Source organism: Nipponia nippon, unplaced genomic scaffold (assembly GCF_047370975.1).
Source record: "Nipponia nippon isolate SJK-2023a ecotype South Korea unplaced genomic scaffold, ASM4737097v1 scaffold_8, whole genome shotgun sequence".
Classification (NCBI taxonomy): Eukaryota; Metazoa; Chordata; class Aves; order Pelecaniformes; family Threskiornithidae; genus Nipponia; species Nipponia nippon.
In genome coordinates this window covers 50,481,911-50,508,508 of record NW_028262402.1, presented here as the reverse complement: position 1 = coordinate 50,508,508, position 26,598 = coordinate 50,481,911, and the positions used below count along the sequence as shown (strand labels likewise).

The 26,598-nt window shown below is 45.1% G+C and overlaps 1 protein-coding gene across 1 annotated transcript; it reads right to left on the bottom strand.

Annotated features, from left to right (window-relative positions):
- Positions 1-12,380: 12,380 nt before the first annotated feature.
- On the bottom strand, positions 12,381-21,617 carry CRHBP (corticotropin releasing hormone binding protein). The gene is made up of 7 exons (XM_009465825.2): positions 21,378-21,617; positions 20,836-20,929; positions 20,033-20,190; positions 17,723-17,933; positions 16,231-16,379; positions 14,743-14,860; positions 12,381-13,236 (listed from the first exon to the last, which is right to left on the bottom strand). The coding sequence occupies exons 1-7, from the start codon at positions 21,615-21,617 to the stop codon at positions 13,079-13,081; spliced, it is 1,128 nt and encodes a 375-aa protein (XP_009464100.2). The 3' UTR covers positions 12,381-13,078.
- Between the last annotated feature and the right edge of the window lie 4,981 nt (positions 21,618-26,598).

Sequence of the window (26,598 nt, the reverse complement as noted above, 5' to 3'; positions counted from 1 at the left end):
ATGCAGTAAAGGCATCTGAAATGCCAAGGATTGGTTTCATTTAATCAGCATTTGTACTTATTAATCAGTTGAGAGATTTAGTAAGGAGCAGTCTCTTGTTGGCCGCTCCCTGGAGTGACAGTATGGGCAATACTGGGCATTTTTGGAGGAAAGATTAGGGACGCAGCTGATGCATCCTTTTGACTGTGAAGCCTGAGACAAGACAAACATGCAGAGACTGTAAGAGGAAAGTACAGCAAAGACAGAAACCCCCGCTCTGTTTCTGGTGATGAGTCTCTTACTCTCAGCTTCATTGCAAGCAAAATGCAGGTGTAAAACACTTAACCCTATTAAAACTTCCTGTGATCTCACAAGCTCACATGGAGCTTTTAACATCACCCATCGTATGGGCTTCTGGGTCACAGGCTTCCAGCTGACTGGCAAAAGATACAGATTAGGGCATGCTCAGAAGAAAAAAAAAATAGTAAAATGGTAAAGAAAAAAGATCTGTGAGGAGGAGGGCAGCTCAGATCTCCCAGCCTGTTGAGGACACCGCTGTCTCCACAACAGCTGGCAGCATCTTACTGACTGCAGTGGCCAGTTCTGGATGGTTTCATTTGGCCACTGAGGCCACCCCAATCTGGGAGCCCCCAGCCTGGAGCAGGCCACCTGGGTCTCCAGACTTTGGGGCCCATTGACTTCTCCAGAGTGTACCAGGTACCTCACCACCACATTTTACATACACGCCTCAGCATGTGACATTAGACACTGCAGCATCCTTAGCAAGGCTGGTATAAAGGGGATGGCAGAGATGGGACACCATGGAGGTAGCACCTCTCACTGACCTCAGCTGGATGAGGTTTTTCAGCCACATGTTTGTTTTCTGGTTTACTACTGGGCATGCTAGTTTGGCCTGCAATCATAACATGGTTTTACAGCTCCCAAAGGTGGTGAGGGACGTCTGCAGGTACAAATCCTGCTGGAGAATGATTTTTGGCAGAGTAAGCTAGTCCAATGCAGGCTGGTCCATGCTGCCTGGGGGGACAGGTCCCTGGAAGAAACTGCCCCCTGAAACATACCCAGGTTTTGTACTGAAGAGATCTGGTCCAGAACAGAGGCCAGCAACAGGTCAACAATTGCCCAATGTGGATGGCAGGTGGCTCATCAGCCCAGTTTTGTCTCTCGCACCCTCTTATTAAATGATATAAATATTCCGAGTGAACCCCAAGAGTCAACATCCAGGATAACAAACCTGTGCCATTCCATTCACATGTCATCCTACTTTATGGACTTAACTGAATTTCCTAAAAAGGAAAAAATGGCTTTGCTGTGTTTTGCCCACGAAGGAATAGCTGTATTTCAGCATAGTTTGGCCCATAGATTTTCCCATCTTGCTATTACCTTATTTGATGGATGTGAACTCAGGCTTTGGCTTGTATTAATTCTATGTTATCTGTCTGAAACATCTTTGCTATTAAAAATAAAGTCCCGTGCCACTGGACTCCAGTTCCTACATATATCTTAAAGGACTAGCTCCTTCCACTTTATCCAAGTATCAGCAAAAATAAATGGACTGAAAAACCTAATACCGTTACAGCTAAAAGATGATCTTGCTTTGTATCCCTGAGCTCATTCTCTTTAAGTCAGCATGGAGGGAAGAAGGGTGGGAGATTTTGGACCCTTGCCAGGTTGCCTATTAAAGACCAATTTATTTTTCATTATTTAACAGACAATGTTGAAAATACAAATACCAGTGGGATAAAAAATGGTTTATGTAAGTAGCAGTGGGAAAACTCTGTGGTAAACCAGGGGTGGGACTAATCCCTTAACAGAGAGGAGTGAGTAATAGCATCTGAGTCAGACAGAGCAAGGTCTCACTGGGTGCTGAGTACATCTGTGAGGAGCTGAGCATTTCTGCTCCTGTGACAGTGGTCACTACAGGCAGGCAGGACCTTTATGAGCAGTGAATCCTTTGTGTGCTAGAACCATACGAGGACAATAAGGACTAATAAAGGCAATTTGGAGGAGACAAGTGAAGGGACTACTTGAATTTCTAATGAAAACTGACGAAGTGGCTTTTTAGCTATCTGTGTAATTAGAATTATCACTGAGCAGTGTATTACTGAGGTTAAAAATACTCCATGGCAGTCCTGCAAAAAAGAAAAAGAATCATTACTATGCATTTATTTTAAAAGGCCAGATGACCTGTTCAAGAGTGCTATTAATCCAGAAACAACTTTAGCTAGTACAAGAGACCTCTATCCAATGCTTCCAAAGTAAGATTGTGCCACTTGATAGCTCTTGTTAAAGGTGTGCAACATCAGGACGAATGTTAATATGCCATTTCTCAGTGGAGCCATTCACCTTATGGTATCTGCAGCTTGCAGCTTCAAGTAGCTCCTTGTTTCTCCAGCTTTCCTGAGAAGGCCATGTAAATAGAGGATGAGAGGGATGTCGATTCTGAGTCTTTTTCCTAGATACTAACACCAAAGAAAACAAAACAGATGGATGGCTAATGCCCAGACTGTGCTCCAAGGCTTACAAAGGGAAGTCATCTCCTTTAACATACTCAATTTACAGCCTTCTGTCTCATGGGTTGTCCCTGGAAAGCAAAGGTTATCCACTGTGTGATCCCAAAGCACTATCAGATTGTTAATTATCTGTCGTTCCCTGTTCTTCCCAACAAACCGGGAAGGGCTCAGGCTATTGCAGTGACTTGCCACTGCCAGAAAGGGGAGATTGTGTTTCCACCCTCTCCTAGCCTCAGCTGCCTGCGCCTGTCCCGGACCTGCAGTGGCTCATCGGGTCCTTCACTGAGCTAATTCACCTCCTTGGCTCAGCAGAGGACTGATGTGACTGAGGTTAGCCAGGCGAGTGGCACAGAGGAGCGTCGGACACATGCTGGAGAAGGCAGAAGGAGGAAGAAGAGGCAGAGGAGGAGAGGAGCAGTATGACTCCAGCCTCAGTCACTAGCACCCTCTGACAGCTTGGCAGAGCAGTCAAAACCTACTCGTTTCCTGGCTTCTTTTATTTTTAGAGGAGTAGGAAACAGCTTTAGACCTTCCCTCCCCCCTGTCTCCACCATCATGAGGGAATGATGATGAGATGAACAAAACTCACTTGCTCCCTTCAGTTGCTGGTGTGTTTGTGTAGGCTCCTAGCACCTCACCTTGGGTGGTTTGGGGTCTCTATGCTTCCTGGCAGAGTGCCAGTGCTCGCCTGCCTTCATACTGCTCCTTAGGCTTACCCGATCTTAGGGGGAAAAAGCAAAAGGGTGAAAATAAACCATGCTACAGATTCCAGTCAGATGTTCCCTTTTAAACACAGACTTGACAAATAATGCTTTATCAGTATCAATGCACATCAGTGACCACATTGTTCAGTCTTGCATTTGGGAGTGCTTTCCAATTAAAAGCAAATCGCTGAAAGAGACTTTCAAATTGGTTTCATTGAAGAAGAAGAAATGAAGGGAAGCTACTTGAGATCTGACAATAGCTGAAGTGATTTGTAAGCATGAAGCACACAAGATAACATTTAATTAACAGCAGCAAAAATAGAACATCGCTTTGAATTTACATAAATTCTCTTGTTCTATGTATGCGCAATGCCCTTTCTTTAAGTTTCTCTTCTCAGAAAACTGTATTAACCCTCCATTTCTGTAGATAATATACCAGTCACAAGCTGGGCAGCATTTCCTGTCCCTTTTTCGGAGATTTCAATACTCACTTGTAGGGTTTGACCCAGGCAGTATTTTCCAAAAATCTCAATCTGGAATCATTTTCCTTAAAGCAGTGAAAGTGACTGTTTGTGTAGAGGAAATGACAAATAAATCCTTATATTTGTTATGGCTCTGCAGAAGCCTACTTATCAGCTGCTGCCTGAATTTGAAACATCTCTGTGACTTAATCAAGAAATATCTCCAGAGCACATGGAGAAACTAGGATGCCTGCAACTCAGGTGACAATCTTGGGTCCCCTGGTCAGCAGAGCCAACCGGACAGATTTTTGGTGCCACTCACCTGATCCATTTTGGATGCCTGCTTCAGGGCAACCTGAACTGCAGTTCCCAGACACAGCCCTGCTGACCGGCGAGAGGGCCCTGACACCACGGATGGCTCCAATTATGTGGATCATTCAGTGAGACTGATCTTGAGGTCTTGGCTCAGAGCACATCTCCCAGCCCCAGCATCATTCCAGTGGTCACTACAAATGGGAAACCCCTTCCCACAGCCTCTGCTCAGCACATGGTATCTCTGTCTGCATCCAGTTCCCATCCTGCATCAGGATGCCAATGTTGAGATGCCACTGAAATGGTCATTATGTTTGCACCAGAACCATCTCCAACCCCTCTGGCAGACTGCCTCTCCCTTCGTGTTGAAGGTGGGCAAGTTGCCACTCCCCAGGGACACCATTGCTGCCCATCTGCTTTCAGACTCTGTGATGCTAGGCTGATGCCAGAATGGCAGTTGTCTGATGGGATCCGTGGTGTTGGCCAGGGTGCCCCCAGTCCCCTTGTGATGGCGAGGGTGTTTCAGACTTAGGAAACAACTGGAGGGACCGGATAATGTTGAGCAGCCAGGTTGTGGCCTCTCTGTCCATGGGGTACTCCGGCCTCCACTGGCCAAGGCCCTGAGCAACTTAGTGCAACTATGAAGCCGGGGGCTGCCGTGAGCACATGGCTGTTGTCCGTGGGGCCAGGCACCCCTGCAGGGGTCCCAGCAAGAGGCTGGCATTTGCACCTGACCCCATCTCACTGAAGGTAAAGGCTCTGCTTTCTCTTAAATGAAGAACCAGGATTTCTCTGTGGCTGTGATTCCCTCTTTCCCTGCTCCACCATGAACCTTCCTGCTAGTTTCCCCTGATGATGTACTGCTGGAGTTTGAAAACCAGTGTGCAATCTGCACACAGCATGCGCTGCGCCTGCTAGATCAGGTTGCTCCTCTCTTGCTTTCACGGCAAACGCATGCTAGTTTAGCTGTGGTGTCTGCTTTAGGTTTTTTGGCAAAGTTACCCTGCTTTTAGTTTTACTCCAGTTTTGTGTTTTGCAAGCTTACTGCTTACTATACTACACCTCTGTGAATTAGAAAACCTCAAAGAAACTATATCCCAATATGAAAAATAGCAGTAATTAATAGTAATAATAAGTTGTATGGGAATTAGTAGTTAATCCACTAGTAATCAATAACTAATTACACCTAGTAATTAAACAACTGTACAAGAAATGTGAGTATATGTATGATCTATTTGTGTGATCTTATTGTCCAGAGTTAAGCAGTGCTCCAGTTTTTGTGACAGTTGTTTTAAAGTCAGTGGGAGAACTGCTGGCTTTTCAATGATGGGGTCTCCTGCATTTGTGTAGTAATATAATTGTGCTCCTGGGTTATGATGAACCAGCCTGGCCTTTTCCAATCAATTTTCCTTTTGCATTTGATGCAATGCAGGCTTCAAAGTCTACTTGACTTTGGTGTGTCCTCTGTAAAGTATGCAAATACACACTTGCCAGAACTTTCCCCTCTTGCTCCACTTTTCCCTGCTAAGACAGTAAAAACAACTGTCCAAAAAAGCCAAGAGAAGGGAACAAACTCTGATGGATCATGTTCCTGAATTAAGCTGGTTTGGAATAAGAACAAGCCAAAACCACAGAGGGCAAATCCCCCAGGATTCAGTCTAGCCCATACTTCATTTTAGATTGGATCATCTAAACAGCATTTCCACTGCATCCTCAACTCCCCAGAAAATTGTACCATCCACGGACTGTAGAGATTGACAGCTCAGACAGGCTGAGAATGAGCAGGTTTCTTATTTTTGTAATCCCCCGTTATCTGTGTTCAAACCAACCAAATTATGATTGTAAACACACAGCAATTTCCATGTTTTGTGAAGAATCTGTTTCCAACATAAAAAAATATTATATTTGGACAGGTAGGGCTGATACTGCTGTAGTGACAAATAGATCAGCCAAAAACAATCTCCTTCCAAAGATAGCTACATGTTTTGATGTAATGAGATGATAAACGTGTGCGTCAGCTGGATTAAGAATGGACTCTATTATGCGGTGATGGCTCTGTAAAGCTTCCCAGATTTACTTCTTCTCTGCCTCTTATTTTGAGGATCCAACTCTTCCTGCCTCCAAGCTGGTCTTTTCTAGTTTTTGTCATCTTCCCTACTTAAAGGAACCCAGTGTATTTTAACAGGAGTGCTTTTTTACCAGTAATGGCAGTAAAGTTGCTGCTTCTCAAAGCTTCAGCTCAAACCAGGAGCTTGCAACAGTGTGAAGACACAGGATCTTTTGTACAATAAGAAATTGCCTACATATTCCCAAAGGTGAGCCTGGAGCTCAACTGATTAAACAGTCAGAGACCCCATTTGCTTATCTCTTCATTTGGGACACTTCATTTTGGCTTCCAATTAATTGTTGTATCTGGCAGGACTGAAGGAGAATTTACTGTAACTCTAAATTATGGCAGAGTTAGAAGCATGGTTTGTCAATCTCCTTTGCCTCGCAAAAGAGGCAGATTTCCAAACGGAAATACTTTTAAGAGAAACCAGAAACTTAGGGCTATGTTCAGACCTCCTCCAAGAGGCGCCCAGTTTAATGCTCAGTTTACTACAGCACATAAATTTGAGGAGGATTGAAACCAAGAGCTACTTAGAGATGTTACTCATTTTGTCATGCCTTGTAGTATCCTCACAGAAGCTACAATAAAGTGCTTTGAACCTGCTTGTTGTGTTGTCTGCTGGATTTAGTCCTTGGACCACAAAACACATTGGAAGAGTATCTTTTCCTTGTAAATATAGACTTCCTAATTCAAAAGCTTTTGAAACCTTCTCAGAGAGGTTAGGTTTTAACTGTTTCCCCACACATCCATCACTGTACTGAAGGGCTTTCTGGGATCTGCAAAATCCATGCCCAGCTACTTCCGATGTCAGGAGGTGCCTGGTTTGGCTTGCACTTGGTGGCAGCTGCATGTTGTGGAGCTGCATGTCTCCAGCTCCTGTTGGGCCAGACACCTTGTGTGCCTTCTCACCACCAGAAGTGGTTTGGTATCAGGGAAAGCAAAGTATGATCAGCTGAGACTCATCAGCCTGATGGAAGCTCTGACATCTGAACAAGATATCAACAAGATGACATCTGAACAAGATGTCAGAAGGAGTCGTCATCACCCAGCTTTTGTGTCTGAGTTCAGCCAGCTCAACTGTGCTGAAGGTATTTGCCAATATCTGTCAGTTAATTAAAGCTGAGTTTTCCAAAGACAGAATAATTGTTCTTCAGACAAATTATTATGATCTTTTATCACCTGCCATTGTGATGATTCTGTAATTTTTATTTTTGTTGTTTGATAAATACTCAATCATACCCTTTACTATTGCCTCAGATTGTTTTGATAACTGAGCTTTACATAATGTTTTATTTAAATATATGCCACTTGCCTGCCTGTAGCTGTGCGTGTCCAAGGCATGTGCGGTGGCCAACAGACCCTGATGGCCAGACCGGATGATAGGGCAGCTTCTGGTTCTCATGCACAAAGGAGAGCCCTCCCCAAGCACCTCCTCACCACCAGCAGTGAGAAGTGTCCCAGGGCAGGGGGAAGCTCAGCCTGGACATCTACCATGAGAGAGAAGCCAAGATTGCCCTCGCTTGGCAACAGTTTGCTCAGACTCACCAGGAGGCTATAATGCTGTAGTCTCCTGCCACGGGGCTCCAGGAGCTTGGGCAAGGCAGAACCAGGGATGTGACAGCAGGGAAGGAGGAGAGCTGAGGGTCTGGTGCCTGTGAGTTTGAAGGCCAGAGGATGTTTCTTCTCCAGCTCCAGTGGTCTCAGCTTCTGGCAGGAGGTTGTACTGCCAAGCACCATGGTGCTTTGGGAAACCTCCAACTACCATCCCCAGGGTGGGACATCTGTGAGCAATGTGTCCTGCATGAAACAGGCATTATGTGCTTGACCTGAAGGATATGTTTGGGTGCTTCAAAATAATGTGTGAGTCCTGAGGAGGGGCACTGAGTACCAGTGTATAGACGAAAGGCAAATTTTGGTTACAAAACTGCTTGCTTTCCTGTTGAGGAGCAAAGTTATAAAAAAACTATTAGTCAACACTGTAATTGATGGTTTGATGGTAATTTGCAGCAGCACGGTACCATGAATATCAATTTTATTCAAAAGAACAGATAATGAAAACTTTTCATTTTGTAGTGACTCACGTGTAATACACTGCATTTCCTTTAATAGGAAATGATGTGCGTACAAAATCCATAGTTGCTATGATTAGTTGTTGCTGATCTTTAAAGATAAGAAGCAAAGTGGGGAAAAAAAGTGAAAACTGTGTCAATTTATCAACAAGAAAGTTACTCAGATACCAGAAGTAATGAGGCTCTGAATAAAAATGACTATAATGAATCACTTCCTTGAAGTATAATTTAGCTTGTGTTTAGAACTGAGTAAGTACAGCTTTTAGGTCCTAAGAAGTGTGCATTTCATGAAGGCAAGTGAAATTTCTTTAAGCTCTTAAAAATTAGTTTGGTCCCTGTTACATAATTGGTGCTGCATATATTCCAGTGCAGGATAACAGAGTTTGGAGTCTTTTACACGCTATGTGCACAAAATAATGTGGTCCCTGTAGGTAGCATAAAATCCACTTGGCGTGTGAAGCCAGTGCGGTGTGATGACCCTGGAGACATATTTTAAATTTGCAGGAGTAGGTATTCAGTGGGAAGCAGGTTAGATGATCAAGCACCTAATGTGTTCTGCAAATCTGCTTTCCTTACTATTCAGACTCTGGGAGACTCCTTCCTAACTATTGATCAAAACCCCACCACAGAGAAAGCAGGGCACAATTTCATAGAATCAATGTTAGCAGAGCAGATATTTAGAAGAGGTTTTACAAGTCGTTTAGACTGCCATTCAGAAAGACCACACTTGTCTTTGTCTGAGCACTTATTTTCATTGTCAGTTGTGAAAGATAAAAATCAACATTAGTTTAGCAGAACAACTCTAACTTAAAAAAATATTGCGCATTATTACGGGGAGTTGCACATTACTGCCAAGAAGTCCGTGATTTTTTTGTTACTGCTTTAAGAGCAAAGAATCTAATTTTAGGAACAGATGGTCATCTCACAAAGCAAGAAATCATTGTAACATCTCACTATGGTCAGTCTTTCTATGTTACAATTGTTCTGAGGTTTTACCTCCAAAGGCACCAATTCTAACTTTAATAAAACATTTTTACTGCACCTTTACCTATTGAAAATAATTCGTAATTCCTGAACAGTTCTTTTGCTCTTAAAAGTCCCAAAGAGCCTGAACAAGTCTGTATCTATTCCTGTATCAAGACCTATTTTACACGGCTCTTGGCACATGCTCTATGCTGGTAGGTCCCATAACAATGTTCCTCTTTCCATTGCCAGAAATCTCTTGACAAACATTATTTCAGCTGACTGATTCTTTCAAATGCCCAGGGGCGCTTCTATAGGGACCAGTGCTCTAGCTTTTTTCCCACTACTTCCAGTGTATTTCCATCCTCTCTTCTGAGTAATTTCAACAACAAAGACTTACCACTCTCCAATAAATCTCTGCAATTGTTATTAATTTATTTCATTTATACCTGGTAAAGATGGAAATAACATTTAAGCCGAAGATTTATTGCATGGTCTTTAAGTAGAAGACTTTTAATCGTTAGATCTTAATTAAGGTGGGAAATTCAGCCTCCCTCTAGACAACTCACTACATTATTTTTTCTGAACAGCCACCCTGGATTTCATGTTTGTACAGAAATGCAGGAGTTGATTCATGTCCTGTATCCTTCTGTCTTCCAAGGTTGAGATTCCAGTAAGAATTGCTGATTTTTCTCTTTCCCTGCAAACAACGTTTTTTAACACTAGGCTCCTTTGTAGTTTTTGTGGCGCTGAAGAGTTTTTCAGTCATTGCTTGAGTGTTGGATAACCCATCAGTCCAAATTCAGTGTTTTTTTTTCTAAATCTAGCACAGTGCTCCTATGCTGTGTAGTGCTGTTGTGCTATCATGCCATCTTTTGTATTACTTCTCTAGGGGAAAGTCAGTGGTGATGCCAAATAAAAAAAGATGAAAAGCGGTCCATTCTCAGACATCGGAGTCTGCACTAAGCCTATCACTTACATCTTCTCCTGATAATTTTGTGGGTTTTAACTTTAATTTTGAGTTTTGGTGATTTTGCCTACAATGACAGATGTCAGGGTGTCTAAATTGTTGACATACAATTTCCTCTCAAAGCCAACATTTGTATACAGTGCCTCTTCAAAGACTTTTGTTCCATTTTTATTGTTAGGAGCTTGATTTTTTTAATTCTTAGGAGGCTTTCCAGCTCTTGTAAGCCTCCAGGCTACAACCTTCTTAATTGATACATTCTTTTCTCGCTTCTTTCAACAGATATTCATGTTGTTCATGTATTTCTTATCGTGCTTTCTTTTTTTTCCTTTTACAAACTTTCTGTTGCTTCCCCCCCCCCCCCCCCCCCTGCAGTACTTTTATTGCCTTGGTTTCCTTTCTTTTCAGTCACAAGGATACTTATTTCCTTACTCCTCCAGAACTAAAGCCCAGAGGAGCTGTGACATTTGACATCTATGAGCTGAATTCTTGTAACTGAAGTTCTGCACTGAAATCACGAGGGCCCCCATAAATACAGGTACACAGATTGAAGTGATTATTGATTTTCCACATGAGGTAAAGCCTAAAGCACAGACCAGAGAATGGCTACCTGGCTGGGTTTGGGTTTTTCCAAGACAGCCAACAGAGTGGAGTGATGTGATTGACAGTGCTGCCTAAATTTATGTCAATTAAAAGGAGTAGGTGAAGTGACAACTGGTTCTTGGAAAACCGCCATGTACTCAAGTATTACACACGGAGCAATAACAATAGATGGTGCTGTCCTATGCAGAGTGTTGTTTTGCATTCTCCGCCATCTATAACAGTAAGTTTTCTTAGTAATAGAGTCCACTTCTGTATACTATGGAAGGAGAAATCTCAAATCTCTGAACATTAAGTATCTTTTCTACAAGGCCTTGGTGGTTTGGAGGTATTTAAGTCATGTTAGGATTAAAAAAAAAGTACCACATAAAGCTGAAAGGTGGGAAATCCCACTATGAAACTGCACTAAGCAAGAGATTGTGACTTTATCTTCATTGGTGATCTAGTCCTGAGCTGTTGGACCTGAAATTCGTTGATGTTTCAACTCCTCCAGTGTTTCCCAGTGACCAAGGAGCAGCATTTTGGACTTCTCCCTCTCCCCAATTTGAAGGTAGGCATGTGGATAGGTATGGTCTGATAGGGAGCCCATGAGCTCGTTCCCAAACTGCCCAGCCCAGAAACCTGCCCTGGTTCACTGAAGGGTGCCCAGGAGAGGCTGGTAGGGCTGGACATGGTTAGGGCAGCCCTGACAGTGGCAGGCACCCAGAAAGGATGAGCTGAGGGGGATGTTGGTGGACAGAGATCCTCTGTCACTGCAAATTTCCTCAGGAAAAAAGTGATTTCATTGAGCCCTCATTTTTTTTCCTCTGATTTGATGTCTCTGGTGCTGGGTGGCCATGCCAGCACTGCCAGCACCACACTGAGGGCCCAGGAAGCCCATGGTGGCTCGCATGGGGCTGGAGCAGGGATGTGGTGGCCAAGGACCCCCAACTCAGAGCCTTGAGCCAGGAATGCTCCATCCCTCGAGGCAGCCAGCAATGGTTTTGCCTGATTTTTTTTTTTTGGAACAAAGTGAAACATTCTCACAATCCCCACCCTTTCCACAAACACAGCCCTGCAGGGTGGACATGCTCGTCTGAGTCTGACCAGACTGCCAAGAACATCCCTCTGTTCATGAGTCAGTCACCAAAACTGGGCTCCCAAAACCCTACAGAGGGAAAGTCTGAGGCATCCTATAGTTTTCACCCACTTCAGTTGGGAGGGATTAACTTCAGAGCTGCTGAATACTCAAGACACTTGATTTTTGGTGACTGACTGAGATTAAGAGCCAGAAATCAGTGCTGAGATCTCAGTCATGCAGCTGGCTTAATCAATGTTCACCGCTAATTGAACATCACAGGAGGAATGGTTTGCTCTTGTTATTGCCAGGTAGCACTCCCAGAAAACACACAAATCAATCCATGTGACTCCCTCAGAGCTAGGACACAACTCTGGTCCTCTGCTGCGCTGTGCTTCCTAGAGTCCTCCAGGCTTAAATTCCTCTTCTGGGTCACCAAAGGTCTTGTAAAAATTAATCTACATTTGTATATCCCTGCCTCCATGGGTCAGCAGGACATCTGACCAAAAACCTTAAACAGGGAAGGTGCCAGTAAGTGTACAGCTGGAACGTACTCCATGTGAAGGTGTATGCAACATTGGCAAACCAAATTTCTGCCGATAATGTTACTTTAATAATCCACAGTTTTACAGCAACATACGTTCAAAATTATCTTTTCCAGGAAACTGCACAAGACTTAGGAAGTTTAACCAGAATGTTAAAAGAGCTCTTCGGAAAAATACAACATAATAATGTTTTGCCAACTCTTTGAATGTATTTATTCATGTTTGGATTTGTGTAAGGAAGTTTCCATGCTATAAATTTTTATTAAAAACATGTCATTAGAAATAAATAGTACATTTATAGTCATAAACAAACCAGTAGTTTTTACACACACTAATGTTGGGTTTCCTCTTACAAAACTGGAAGTGTATTCCACCATCTAATTTTTTTGTTTATACCTGATATAAAAGGATAAAGTTGCTGCATGAAGTTTATACTTATTATGGTTTTCGTATGTCCTCAGACTAGATACACAAAGAGTTTGTGTCTGTTTTCCTGATAATACTTATATGGGAAACATAGCCTTCTGTTCTTGCTATTGATTTTCAGTATGGTAAATGAGCTTAAATACTGCAGAAAAGATATAATGATAATAACAAAGATTAATATATTGGTTGGTTTTTCCTGCTTGCTCATGAGAATGACAGATTTGTATGAAAAAAGAAATATGCTTGTACTGTAGAAAGGCTTGATAATACCAGCTGGTTAAAGGAAAAATACATTTTTTTAGTTCACCAGAACCATATTTTCATTAGCTATGTGCAAATGTGTGGCCTGGTTTCTCAGATACTAGGAAAGCAGAATTCCTCAATGCTGTTCTCCTTCCTGTTTTCTGTTTCCTGCAGATCAAGTTGATGATACTCAAATGTCACACGGTTGATGTGTTTGCCGCTGGAGACCATTCGCAGCACGGTATTGTCACAGCCAATCTTCATTTGGGCTAGTTAGGGAAAAGAGATATAGAGGAGAGATAAAGGCACACTTATATGGGAGTGAGGGAAAAGTGTTGGGAATTACAAAGCACTGATGTATTCGATTTTGGAAACAAAGCAAGTTTGTGTGTAGTGATGGCCAGCCAGTGGTGGTATTGCTGACTAAATACCTTCTTTTGTATTTCTTAGTTTCACTTTACAATGGCTTGGGTATTTAATCAAGTGTTGTAACCTTTACTCATGCAAATGCCACTCAATTCCCCTCCACCCGCAGTCTCACATATATATAGACAGACATGACACAGAGGTCTGTACATGTTTGCATTTGGGAAGGTATTGTTAGATACCACAAACAGTGGGTAAAGGTAATGGCACCCTGTCCTGGAGATATCAAAAATTAACAATATTGAAATGTTTCCTGTTAGAGGGATGAGTGGTTTTGTGTGCAAGGATGTTCTTCACAGTAACAAAGGCCTGTGAGAGTCCCACCAAGACAAACTCAAATGGCAGTGCCCAGCATATGGACTCACTCTGGGGGAAATCAAGCGTATCACTAACCACTGCTTTAGATGAGCCAATTTGGGTGGGGGCTTGGCAAAGCCTGTTTGATTTGGGGAACCTGGAGCACCTTCCTCACTAGAGGAGAATTCTGGTAGGCCATTGGGAGAGTAGGGGCTGCCGAGATGGAATTTTGCTTCCTTTACACCGCCAGGAAAACACATTTTAATCTCACTGCAGTGCAGAGTATTCACTCAGCCCAGCACTTGCCAGTTAAACCTTTAAACAGTGCCTGGGCCATTAAGTTGTGGTGTGATGAAAGGCAAGGGAGACCACAGAGGCGAAGTGCCAGGCATGTTTCTGCTCTCCAACCCTGCGGAAACACTGCTTCTCCAGTGCACTTGTTCATACTCCTGAGGTACAACACATGTGCCACAGGGACCTGTCTGTCACACCACTGCAACACTTTGTACTCTGCTGTACTGAATATTAGGGAAACAGGCAATTCTTATTTTTATGGGCAGAAAGAGGTCACCGACCTGGCATGATAGTCAAACAGGTTCAGAGCTCCTCCAGGGTTCAAAGCAGAGCGTGGGAGCTCTGAGGCTTTTGGAGTATGTGTTACTCCTGCAGCAGAAAAGGAAGCTTTGGAAACACTGAGTAAGTGAGAAAAAACTCCTGAACTGAAAATGTACCGCTCTGTCTTCATTTGTTATGAATTTCCAGGCTCATTTATCTGTTGACACTCTAATAATCATGTGTCATAGGACAAACATTTAAAAAATATGTATAACTTAACCTTATTATAATGATTACTGCAGGGGCAAGTGAAGGTGGTCATGGGTGTGCTGTATCACACAGCCCAGCCCCAGGCTCAAATAGCTTTAGCTCTCATGTTCTGCTACATGTGAAGTTCACCAGTTTAGCAGAAAATCCAGGTTTGGGGGCGGCTCTGCATGACTCCCTCTGGTTAATTATTTTATTACATAGAGGTAAGTGGAAGAAGGAGTTCTTACCAGACCCATGAAAGGAGTGACAGAGATCAGCTAGAGGAAACATCTTGGATGGGTCTAAGCCAGTTCCTCCTAGCAGCTCTACAAAATCTCCTACTCCTGCACAGCCTGCTGATGGTTTCTAAAAAGGCAGAGATTGAAAGTTGTTTATCATTTATCTTTGAAAAGTAGCGGTTCCCTAGACATGATTGCAGCCAACACTAGGTTTTAGAAGTCCTCTGTGCTCAAACCTGTGTGAAATAAGGCTGTTCTCATCCTGAGCAACACTACTTCAATTTGACATTAGTCAGTTAATTTCCTTAAGGGATTCCAAAGAAAGACCTAAGTAGGCTCTGAAAATTACCGACAAATAGTTAAGGTGTTGATTCAACTACTCTTAGTGCAGATAAGCAATCTGATTCTAGATGCTTAGACATGTAATCAAATTAACACAGGGATGGGCTGCACGTGTGCCCACACTCAGCTGGCAGGCAGGACCTCAAGTTCCACTATACCATGCTTATTCCTAAGCAATAAATATTGCTAAAATACACTATTCTGGCAAAGTTTAATTAAAGTAAGAATTAACTGAAAGAGTAATTTTTTATGACGACGATGGCTCACTATACATTAGACCCACAAGTGTTCTTTTCCTGAAAATTAATGCTGTTTGCCAAAAACATCTTGCATGGACACCCTATGCACCTTCAGGCTGTCACCCATCTGCTGCTATTTAAGTGCCTGATTTCTTTATCGTCCCCCTGCTGTTGTCCCTTTTCTGCCTGCTGCTGAATAAGTCAACTCACTTGCCCATCTCTCAAAGCCTGGTTTGCTCAGAAGCCCCCATGAAGGACCTAGGCTGCCAGTCTCACTGGCAGCAGGAAACAAGCTTTCTTGCTCCTGTCCTTCTGGATATTTTGGAATTCGCACTTTCTTAGACCTCCTAGGCACAGAGTGCCACTAATAACCCTTGTCCTCTTCTGTCTGATTGTCACCAAGCACCAAATGCTGTGGCCAGACCCCAGCCCTGGGCTGTGACTCAGAGCAAACAGAGCAGAAGGATGCTCAGCATGCCGAGCAGGGAATCAGTTGTAAGCACGTTTGTATTTTCTCCATGCTAATAACTCACTATTTAACCCGCGTCTCCTTTCTCTGTTCAGAGTGGTTGCTGCTTTCATTAGTTTAAATACAGACAGACAGCTCTCTGGGAGAGCACTGCTTTCTTTCTAATGACATTATTACCCTTTGTTATGGCAAACAATATTTACATGCATTAATGGTAGTTTGCATAATTTGATTGCCTCTGCAACATTACAGAGACAATAGGGACAGAGACAGACCCAGCTCTTGTCTCTGGGGGGAAACCAGAGCCCTCACCGTGTGCGCATGTGGTCTGGAGCGCACATGCCTTATTAGCCAGTGCCACAGGCTGTCCCCGCTTCACCCTCTTCCCTCTCCCTTGCCCAGAAAAACTGCACATAGTAGTAATTTCTTAGGAAACAAATAACTCACCTTTAAAAAGAGGCCATTTAAATGTCCCAGGATAAGATCAGATATTTTTATCACCACTGGGTAGATTATGGAGAAGCTGCAGTTTCTGTGCTGATGAGGAATGACCATGGTGAACCTTCCTGAAGGAGTCTGAGAGATGACATTGCAAGCTGGGGCATGGGAGAAGGTAGAGAGTTACTTCTGCAGTCATAACTGCATGTAGCAAAACGATGTACTTTCAGTACTAACAAAGAACAGATGATTTAATTACTGAAAGTTACAACCAAATGCTGAAAAATATGCATATGGCATTTTCTGGTGTTCTTGCATAGCATTTGTTCCCTAAAAATTCTCTGCCCATTGCTTACTGTGTAGCATGAGGTCTGGCAGAACTTGAGGGTGAAGCAGTCAATGGGAGACCTCGCACCCCAAATCCACACATTAGGAGCTCCTGTTGTCGGGGGCTCATACTATTTGCCAGTTTGAACAAGGCTAAATATGGATGCAAGGCTTTTGTTTAGCTTTGACTGGTTATGGCTTGATATTGCCAGCAAATCCCTAAGTCCTATTCTGCTCCTCTTAACTGGAGTTCCTTACCCTGCAAATCCTTACCCTTACCATCCCAATGAAACTAGAGCAGGTACATGCTGATTTTATCTTTAAGTTCAAACTTAACAGTGCAGGTAAGGGAATAGCTTATCATCTGCGTGTGCAACCCAAGGGATCCTCCATGCAGACCTGGAGGCCTGCAGCTGCTTCAGTAGGCCGGTGAAGGACACAAGCCACCTCCAGCAGTTGCACGCTATTATCACATCCACAGGCATGAAGCCACACCAGTGTGGAGACCCAGCTTGCAGGCTTGTGTCTGAACAACTCAGAGTAAGGACAGGGCAGACATGCCATCATCTTCATCCTTTGCATGGTGAGGCAGATAAATCAGACTGGCCTGAACAATAACTGTTAAATGTCCTGTCCCCTCTTGGAAAAAAAGGGCAAGTGACCATTATTTGTGCCTTCCCAGCTCACAGGCTTAGGGAAATAACTTGCAAATAGATCCTTGGGTCATGTATCACCCATAACTATCACATAACTATTTAATACACTGGTTTTGCTGTTGAACTTTTTCAAATATTTTTGCCTCATTGTTCACCCAGATCTAGAAATTGCCGAGATTAAACTCTCTAAATTAATACTATTTGTTCTAGCCAAATGTGTTGGAACATGACAATACAAGATTGGAAGAGATCGTCTTTGAAAGAAAGAGCCTTCTGGTCCTGAATATTGAAGTCATGCCTAAGTTATCTCCTACATTTCACTTAGTGTTTTTTTCTTGAGACACACACTGAGCCTGAGTCAAATCCTCAGGTGTGCAGATGTGTGTGGCTCCGGTGGTGTTACTGGAGCCATGTCAGTGCAGATAACACCAGCAAGAGAATTCAATGCAAACCAACATGTTCATTTTTCTTCTGGCCCCAAATGCAAGCCCATTTGATGGTATAAAAGGGGGACTTACGAAAGAGGTTGGCGTTTTTCTTGACCGTGACAGTGAATCCATTGCCTGGCTGGTGAATCCTGAAGAAGATCATTGCCACATTCTGTGATGACCTGATGCTCCTCTGAATATTGCCACTTTCACAAAAGTCTATGTATCTTTGGGAGGTGGGGAGGGGATGGTCCAAGGAACTGGGAAATTTCTCTCCTTTGAGTATCCAGCCATCAAATACCTACAGGGGTTCAATAATTGAAAACCAGGCTTTTGGTCATTGCTCTGTTAGCAGAGAACAGAAACGTGAAGCATTACAGACGCTGTTTCATTTTGACACTGGATGACTTGTTCAAAGCCACCAATTAAAAACAAAAATTCTTTGTATTTATCGATTTCCTAGCATTTAACTAATTATTCAAGCTTCAATCCATATTTAGGGAAGGGATACATTTAAATTTTAAAGTTGTCTTTACTTCATTCAGGTGACAATTTTGGTAACCTTTTTTTGAGGGAAGCAGCTCTTTTTGCTCCAGCAACATCACATTTACATCTTTTTTTTTTTTTTTTAAGTTCTTACTATTCCAATTTCGTTGTTACCAAGAGAAGTTTTTGACTGGCTTGATTTGGAAGCCACATGAAACATAAGTCACCCTCTCAAACTCTGGGCATTAAGTCCATTGATCTGGCCTGTAATTTTCCACCATCCATGTTTTGCAGCTTGTCATTAATGGGCCTGGGGGCCTTCCAGAGGTATTGAAATACAATAAAGCTTTGGGGAGGAATTATTGGCAGAGCTATTGCTCTCTCCTGTGTCTGTTCTTTTAGCTCGTCCTAGGCACTGGAAAGCAGAACAAATGCTACTTACTTGGCCGGACCTTAAACAGGAGCCTCTACAAATCTTTCCCTCACAACAAAAATAGCAAGTTTGCCCTCGCCGTCTTCAAGGAAAGGTATCAGAACTAGAAATCTGTATTAATGCTAGCATAGCTGCACAGTTGCATGCCTTGCTGTTTCAATTCCCTCCTAGCCACTCTCACCAGGTAATTCCTTCTCTGGAGCAGTCAATACTTCGAAAATCCGAGGACCAGATCCTGCCATTGCTTCAGTGAGTAATCCTAATGTGAGTATGTGTGGGACTTCCTCATGGAAAAGCTGCAGGATCAGTCTCTGGATTTGCCAGAACTGTAAATTTTCTAAAGTAATGAGACATGGGTGTTCAAATTACACCAGGGAAAAGCTGCCTGTATAAATATGATAGTACAATGCAGAAACTGGGTACCCCATGATCAAAGGAAGGAAACCTCTATAAAGCCTCAAAGATCTCTTGGCATTTTTCTATCCTCCATAAATGGCTGTAAGTTTAGGTACAAAATCCTTGGACCCACAAGAAATTGAAATCAGTCTCCCTGTAGCAATGTGGGGAGAGATCCCAGCCAGGGGTATGGGATGGAGGGACAGGATTCCCCAGGGTAAAGTGACCAGGGGGACAGCATCTCTCCAAGAGCGGGAGACAAGGAAAGGGCTGAAAGGCAGCTTCTCCTCCTCCTCCTCCCTGGAGCTCAGCTCGCCACCAGGTGGGACGGGGTCTGTGCTGTGCACGGCCACTGCAGCACAAAGGGTAGAGCACAAAGTGAGGGGAGCAGCTGGGAGCCGTTGACCCTCCCTTTCTCTCCTGAATCGAGTTCAGATCTTGGTCAATGCTTCTGCCTGCCAGCAAAATGTGCTGGTAAAGGTTTTTGATGCTGGAATATAAATGACTCTGAGTCATGAACCTCTTTCTGTTCGGATCCAATGTCCTGAAAGTCTGTAGCGGGGCTATTTGAAAGAAAGGCTGCAACAATCCACTCATTAATAAGCTGATGCTAAGTGACCTGTGAGCAGAGGTCCTGGAGCAGTAACAGCTGTTCAGAGACCTGTATCAGCATCTGCAGGACTCATGTGATTCATGGTGCAATGAGAAAACCCTCCTAACGGGACTGAGGGTCTCTGCTCATACTGACCAAACTGCTCAGTCAGTCCCCCAGGTATGGACACTCAGTAGAGGTGCTCCTGAAAAAGTTCAGAAGAGCTGATGCTGCAGTTTGGAGAGGGATCCTCAGTCTGCATCTGACTTTGCTTTAGGGGGATGGTGATTAGGGGAAGGTACTCAAAGTGCCTCAGGGAGGAGGAACAGCTGTCCCAGAGACAGCTGCTTTGTGAAAGCCTGTTCTGCACACTCAAACACATACACACTTGTGCACACATGCATTTGCCTGCCCCTTCCACATGCAGCAAATGTCTCACATGTCAGATGACAGCAGGGAAGGGAAAGTGCAGCAGGACTTGCCAGCTTCTTACCTTCAGGAAATCACCCCCTTGGCAGTCGATGTTTACAAAGTCGTAGTCTATTGTGATGAGCTCCTCAGGCTCCCCAATGAAGAAGGTCGCGCAGTGCAGCTGCGGTTGCTCTGCAGTGAAGGTGAACTGCCCTTCTATACTCAGCATGTCGATGCACCCTGAAGAAACAGAGACATGGGGCTGCTGCCTCAGCCTGCTGGGGAGGGAGACACAGTGCCAGCTCCCGCAGCGCAGGGAAGGGGGTAGTGAGGAGAGACCCCCACGCTGAGACCCATCTGGCAATGAGGAGAGGGAAACCCAGCTGAAGCAATTAGGACCCTGCTGAGCATTGAAGGATGAACAGTAACTCGCAGGTGTGAGCGCAAGCATGCGATGGGGGGGTGCAGGGGGTGATGACATGTCAAAGCATCTCTGAGCAGAAAACTCTGTATGTGTACATGCACAAGCGCACAAACACCCCATTCCTTCAGATTTCTCTCTAATCACAGCTTTTCCACCTGCCCCATCCCCTGTAGATATGACTCTGCCCAGGGACATGGGTGGACAATCTCCATCCTCCTCCCATTATTGGGGACCCTCAACTCTGAGCTCCAACCTCTTTTCAGAGCCCTGTTTCCATTCCTCTGCCTCAACCACAGTTTTTCTGAGATTTTAACACTTTGTCCTTCTTCTCCCCACCCTTGCAAAAAGTGCTTGTAGTTCTGTCACTCCCAAATAGCCCCTTTCCCCTCCCTGAGCCCTGAGCTCCCCCCAGGACTCTCCCACCCACTGACAGTCCCCACCAGAGCACCAAAGAAACTCACGGAGCGACCGGCGGTAGATCTGCCCTGCAGACAGCTCTCTCTTCAGATCTTCGCTGAGGAGTAGGAAGGGCTCATCTTCACCAGCATCCCTCACCTGGTGAAGGAAAGAGGGCAAGAAGAGGCTGGGGCAAAGTGAAATGCAGCCCCCTCCCTGCACCTCTCAAGAACAGGCACTAGCAGATTAAATCCCTCCTCCAGAAACGGTGCAGCTGTGGAAGAGCTCAGTCAGAAAGCTTCCAACCTGTAGTAGAGGGGAGCAAACCTGGCACCTAAGAGGTGAGCCCTGCAGCTCAGTGCACAGCGAGTCTCTTAAACCCTCAGCAAAAATATAAGCGTGAGAAAAGGGAGGGTAAACAATTGGGGGGGGGGGGGGGGATGGACAGGACTGTTGCATTGTTACCCAGGTGTAGGTTTAATGCAGGAGGAGTGGGAATAGGAGGGGAGAGAGGAAAAAGCACGATGCTCAAAAGCTGGGAGTACAAGTTAGAAGACAGCAGCTAAAAGCACAGCAAGGCGCTTTAGTTATCAGCCCTATTGCTCACCTCTAGATATCTGGTTTCCCCCTTGGAGGCTGCCAGGAAGATGAGAATGAAGTGGCATTGAAACTGGAAAGCAGACGGCATGCTGACACCTCCTCTGGCGGCCCTCCCTCTCTCCCCGTGGCCAAGTTTCTCCCAGTCTGCGCTGGCAGGCAGGAGCCGGTGGGGTATCTTGGAGAGACTCTTTTTATAGAGCTGTTGGGAGGGGAGGCACTTGGTCCCCGTACTGATAGGGTAACCCATGGTAACTGAATTCCTCTCGCAGTGACACAGTACGTGGGCATGACGAGGGTCCAAATCACAGCCACAAATTTCCAAGCCAGTCGAACTCCCCTTGCTGGCAGATGTCTTTTCTACTTATCTGTCTGGTGGAGCTGAAAAGCTCTGGGGAGGAGAGCCTGTTCCCATGCAGCTGGGACACTCTCGTGGTGTGTTTACTTCCAGTTACTCCAAAGTGAGGAACGAGGAACATCCCTCCCTCCTCCTCTTCTCCTGCTTTCCAGTCTTGGGGCATTTCAGACCTGCAGGGCTCCCTGCCTCCCTCCTGCTGCTCCATGCCATGCAGCTCTCCGCAGCCCCTGTGCCAGGTGCTTCCCACCAGCTAGTCCTGGGTGGGTGCCCCTGCATCCCGGCCAGGCTTGCAGCCTGGGGCCAGCATCCCCCCAGGGCTGGGGGACCCGCTGGCTTCCAGGTCCGGCACCTGCAGCTGGGGCACAAGGACTTTGCAGCAAGTGCACAGGCAAAATCAGACAGGTGTCCCCACCAGATGCGGCTTTCCTACAGGAATTAGGAAAACTTGGGGCTTCCAAGGGCATATTCCCCACGAAACAGCTGATACTGCTCCAGCCCTGATTTTCCCCTGACCCAGGATGAACCATCAATACTCAGCAGACAAGAACTACCCTTTCCCCATCTCAGGCTTCTTGCTAATGTCTCCTTCTTCTCTATGCTTCCCTGTCAAATTGTCACTTTGGTTCAGCAAAACTTAGAAATAATATGATCTGGACTTGCAAAGCTTTAAGTCTGCTGCTTCTGATTTCATTGTGAGTGCTTGTGGACAGAAATATTTTCTTGCTGTTTCACCCAACTTGTGGGTCGAACAACAAATAAATAAATCTTATTCTGTCTATACACCTGTGGCTCTGACCTTATTATACTGTAATTCTTATTCTTATAGTTTACTTTAATGTAAACTATAATATTGCTGCATATCTACATGGCACTTCTGTGAATTTGCTATATCTGTGTGGGTTTCAAGAGCATAAAACCACTCAGGAAATGGAAAATACTGTTTTTGAACTTTGACATCAAGTTGCATTCAAAAGTTGTTAAAACTGCTTTGGGGAACTGAGTAGTTAATTAATGCATGAACCAAGACTGAATTAATTAATCTTCATGTACTTGCCTTGAATTGTTTAAATACTGTGATTTTAGGCAAGAATTATCAGAAGCACCAAGGGAGTTTGGAACCTGAAATCCATTGAAGTTCTTTTGGGAATTACAAGTTTTGTTGGAAAACTGCAGGGTTTAGTCCCAGCTTGCATTAGAGAATGGCTGGGAGATTAATCAGAGTGGTGAGAGGTGCCCCGGAGACCACCGGGATACTGTGGGACCTGGAGGGGCTGCAGGAGAGCCCATCCTCATTCGCTTTTTATCTCACATGTTCACTTTCTGAAGAGATGAAGGAAGTCAGGATTACTGCATGACCTCTCCACTCCGCATCTTCGAGGCACTTTGCAGAACCCAGTCCCAGTTCTGGCTGGGGTGTCCTAGTTTGCTCTGCCGGCTCCCAACCTAGACCTCAGATGCTGAGTCCTTGCATATCTTCAGTAAAGGAGTGGAAGCATTTGATTGTGTGAGAATTTGACCAGTTACTGAAGGTTTGGTTAAATTCACCTCGAAAAATGAGTGAAGGACAAATGACACTGCAGCTAAATCAATATGACTGTCTATTAAACCAGCTGTGAGGTGATCTACTCAGAAAAAAACATACCCACGGTGATGTCAACATATTCTAAACTCTTGCCTATGAATAGCTGAGGTCTGGGCTAGCATAGCGTTCACTGGTGGAGATGCCCAGACAAGCAGATAGCCCCAGGGCCTGGAGGACATCCTGGCAGATGGGGTGTGGGGACTGTCCTTCTCCAACCAAGAAGGTGGTGGGAGGGAGGATAGGAGCCATGTCTATGTCTGTTGCAATTTCTTACTCACATGGGACCTGTGGCGGCTTTGCATTTCCTATGCAACACCTGCAGGAGTTTGCTTTGAAGGTTACAAATGTTCTGTATAACATTAGTGCAAGAGTTAAACTCATATGCCCCTTGCTGTGGATGTGGAGCTTGGTTTTAACAGAGGCACTAAGGCAACATGTCATCTACTCTGTGTCATCTTCCGCTGTGCATTTTGGCTCTGGGCTCAGAAGGAGCCGATTAAGCATGGTGACATCCTGCCCACCCTCATTGCAAAGCCTCCCAGTGCCTGGGGTAATTTCCTGTGCCCTCAAACACAGGCTGCCCTCAGCCCCCAAACTCTTATATACTTCCCTCTGTGCCGCTCTAATGCCTGTGGAAGGCAAGTATTTGGGATGGGGATAGGGAACCACATGCAGAGAGGTTCAGCTGCTGCTGCTGCTGGCAGACCTCTGCCCTGCAGTGCCTCCACACCTGACTCAGGTGGAGCCTGGGCAGATAGGGCCCCAAAGGGGACCAGTCTCAGGGGGCTCATCTCCCGGCCCTACATCCTGACTGTCAGAGGGTGAGAGAGGATGGGACCACCTCCTCACTCGACACTGCTGCCTCCTCACAGGGTATCACAGGTCCCCTTCCCCTCTGCATCTCCCTTTGCATGCTCCAGCACTGCTTTTATTTAAGGCCACTAGCAGAGACTGAGCTCTTCAGGAGATGAGATTGCGACTAACAAAACAAAGAAAAATCAGCAGTTTAAACAGCATTCAAAACATCCCTGCAGCATTTCAGAAGGGAAAAGCACCTTCAATGCGATACAAACCCTTGGGCGAATGAGAAGGGTGTAATTTTTCTTTGATGGGGTTGAGTCATGTTAATACTTTGTAGGACAATTTTTTTCCTTAACATCAAATTATATAACACAGTAAAATGCATTCCCAGTCTGACCCTGCTAGGGGCTCTATAATCCAGTTGCTCTCGGGCTATGATACCTTGACTCTGCTGGCAACCGTAACTCACCCTGGGAGCAGCCCCCTTCCCTGGCAGAAGCAATGGGATGCCACCATGCTGGTGAGAGGCTGGGCTGTGTACAGGGTATCACCCACCCCGCTCTGCTATGGCTCAGGGGGCTATTGCTGGGGCACCTCAGCCTTTGGAAAGCCTTAGGTTGTTAAAGCAGTGCTCATGAGTGGGTTTTTTATGCCATTCAGCTACATGTTTGGGAGGACCCGCCTGCCCCGTGGTGGAAATCCTCCGCCTCGCACTCAGAGCTTGTAGGTGTCTTGTCAGCTATTATAGCAGAGAAGAGATCCCAGCTGCGGTGAGAGGTGGAGAAAATACAGCTGAATAAAGAGAGTAGTGAAACAAACCTCGTTTACCCTCCCCCGTGGTGATCAAGCAATGCTCTGTGCTATAATACAGGTGGTAAATGCAGTTTCTACTCCTCATACATAAGGTAGTTGGTACAGGAAGATTGTGGATGATGCTCTTGATATTGAGATTTCTTAGTGAGCAGTGCTTGAGCTACAGACACTCCTTAGTGATCCCTCCCTGATGAGAAGAGGGGCGAGGTGTTACGAACCCTTTCTGCTCTCCAAAAGGGTCCCTTGAGTCCCCAGCTCACTAACACAGCACCCTGCCATGCTTTAATTCCTGCAGAAGACAACTTCATTTCAGCACTCGCTTCACCACAAACACACTGCAGGCTGTAGCCCCTATTCTCTCCACTCAACATGGAAATTTCACCTGCAGCACATCTCGCCTTGCACCCAGGTAAGGGGATGAACCTTGAGGACTGCTGACTCTGGAGAGCTCAAACCACAGCTCCTGGACTCCTACCAGCTATTTGTTGAAAGCCACAGTCTTCTGGTTTGGGCCATATTTTAAACCCACTGTTTCTTCCCCTCTGAAGCACCTTCCTCCTAAGCTGCAGCCCAACTGCTGGCACAAGCAGCTGGAGTAGACAAAACCTCCCTTGAGCCCTGGGACCTTAAACAAGAGTCAATTTTCCTGCATAGACACAATTCCATGCAGGCTTCAACTCCATGCCACAGGGAGCAGCCCGGCTGCTGCATGTCCCATGGGGGCCCCTCTGCTTGTCTGTGCCTGGTGGTTTCTTGAACTGATGGGAGCAGCAGCGAGCCCACAGTGCTACAACACCAACTGCTCCAGCAAAGGGGATTTCTCCTGCCTCAGGCACTCCATCCTCGGCTGTTGATGCTGACTTCTCACTGCTGCTCAGCACTGGCTGAAGAGATGCGGTGTGGGGTGATGCACAGTGTGAGACATCTGGCTGGACTTTAAACCTCTATCGTGTCAGCTGCTAAGCATTGTGCTGAGCTACATTCATTTCCCTTATGGGCATCCCCACGGCAACTCAGAATTAATTCAGGGACTAGCTTTTCCTTTTCTCCACGGTGTCTGGGAGACGTAGTACTACGCCCTCCTTGCTGTTTATCGTGTGGCTGCAGGTCTCACACCAATGTCGCTGTCTTTGCAGGGTAGGGGATTGCTGCACAACTCTTGTATTTTATTATACACGTATGCCATTTAACTGGTTGCAAATCCTTCAGTATATTATTCCTGAGCAGTGGGATCAGTTAGCCCGGATTAAGGTGAGAAAGAGATCTAGTGTCTCTGAAGTGTCACAAATGCTACAGTGAGGGCTAAATTTTTGATCCCGTCCTTGCTAAATTGCATGCTAGCAACCAATTATTGCTCTGAAATAACACCACAGAAAAGGAAGAAAAGGGGGAGGCTGTACCACAAATCGCAGCCGTGGAGGTCATTAGGAAACCATATCCTTGATACAGACTGACACAAGATTTTGCTTCAAAAACTATCTGAGAGATTGAGAAGCTAGAGCCACACATGTATGAAGCTTCTGCTTCTGGTCCAGTTCCCTCATCCCATAAGTCACCACAGAAAACACTGGGGTAACTAAATCCATACTCAGTACTTGCCAACTGTTACTTAATGCTTCATGTCAGTCCTGAGGGAGTTTGTGGCCACATCCTGTCAGTAAGCATCAGGTCCCCTCT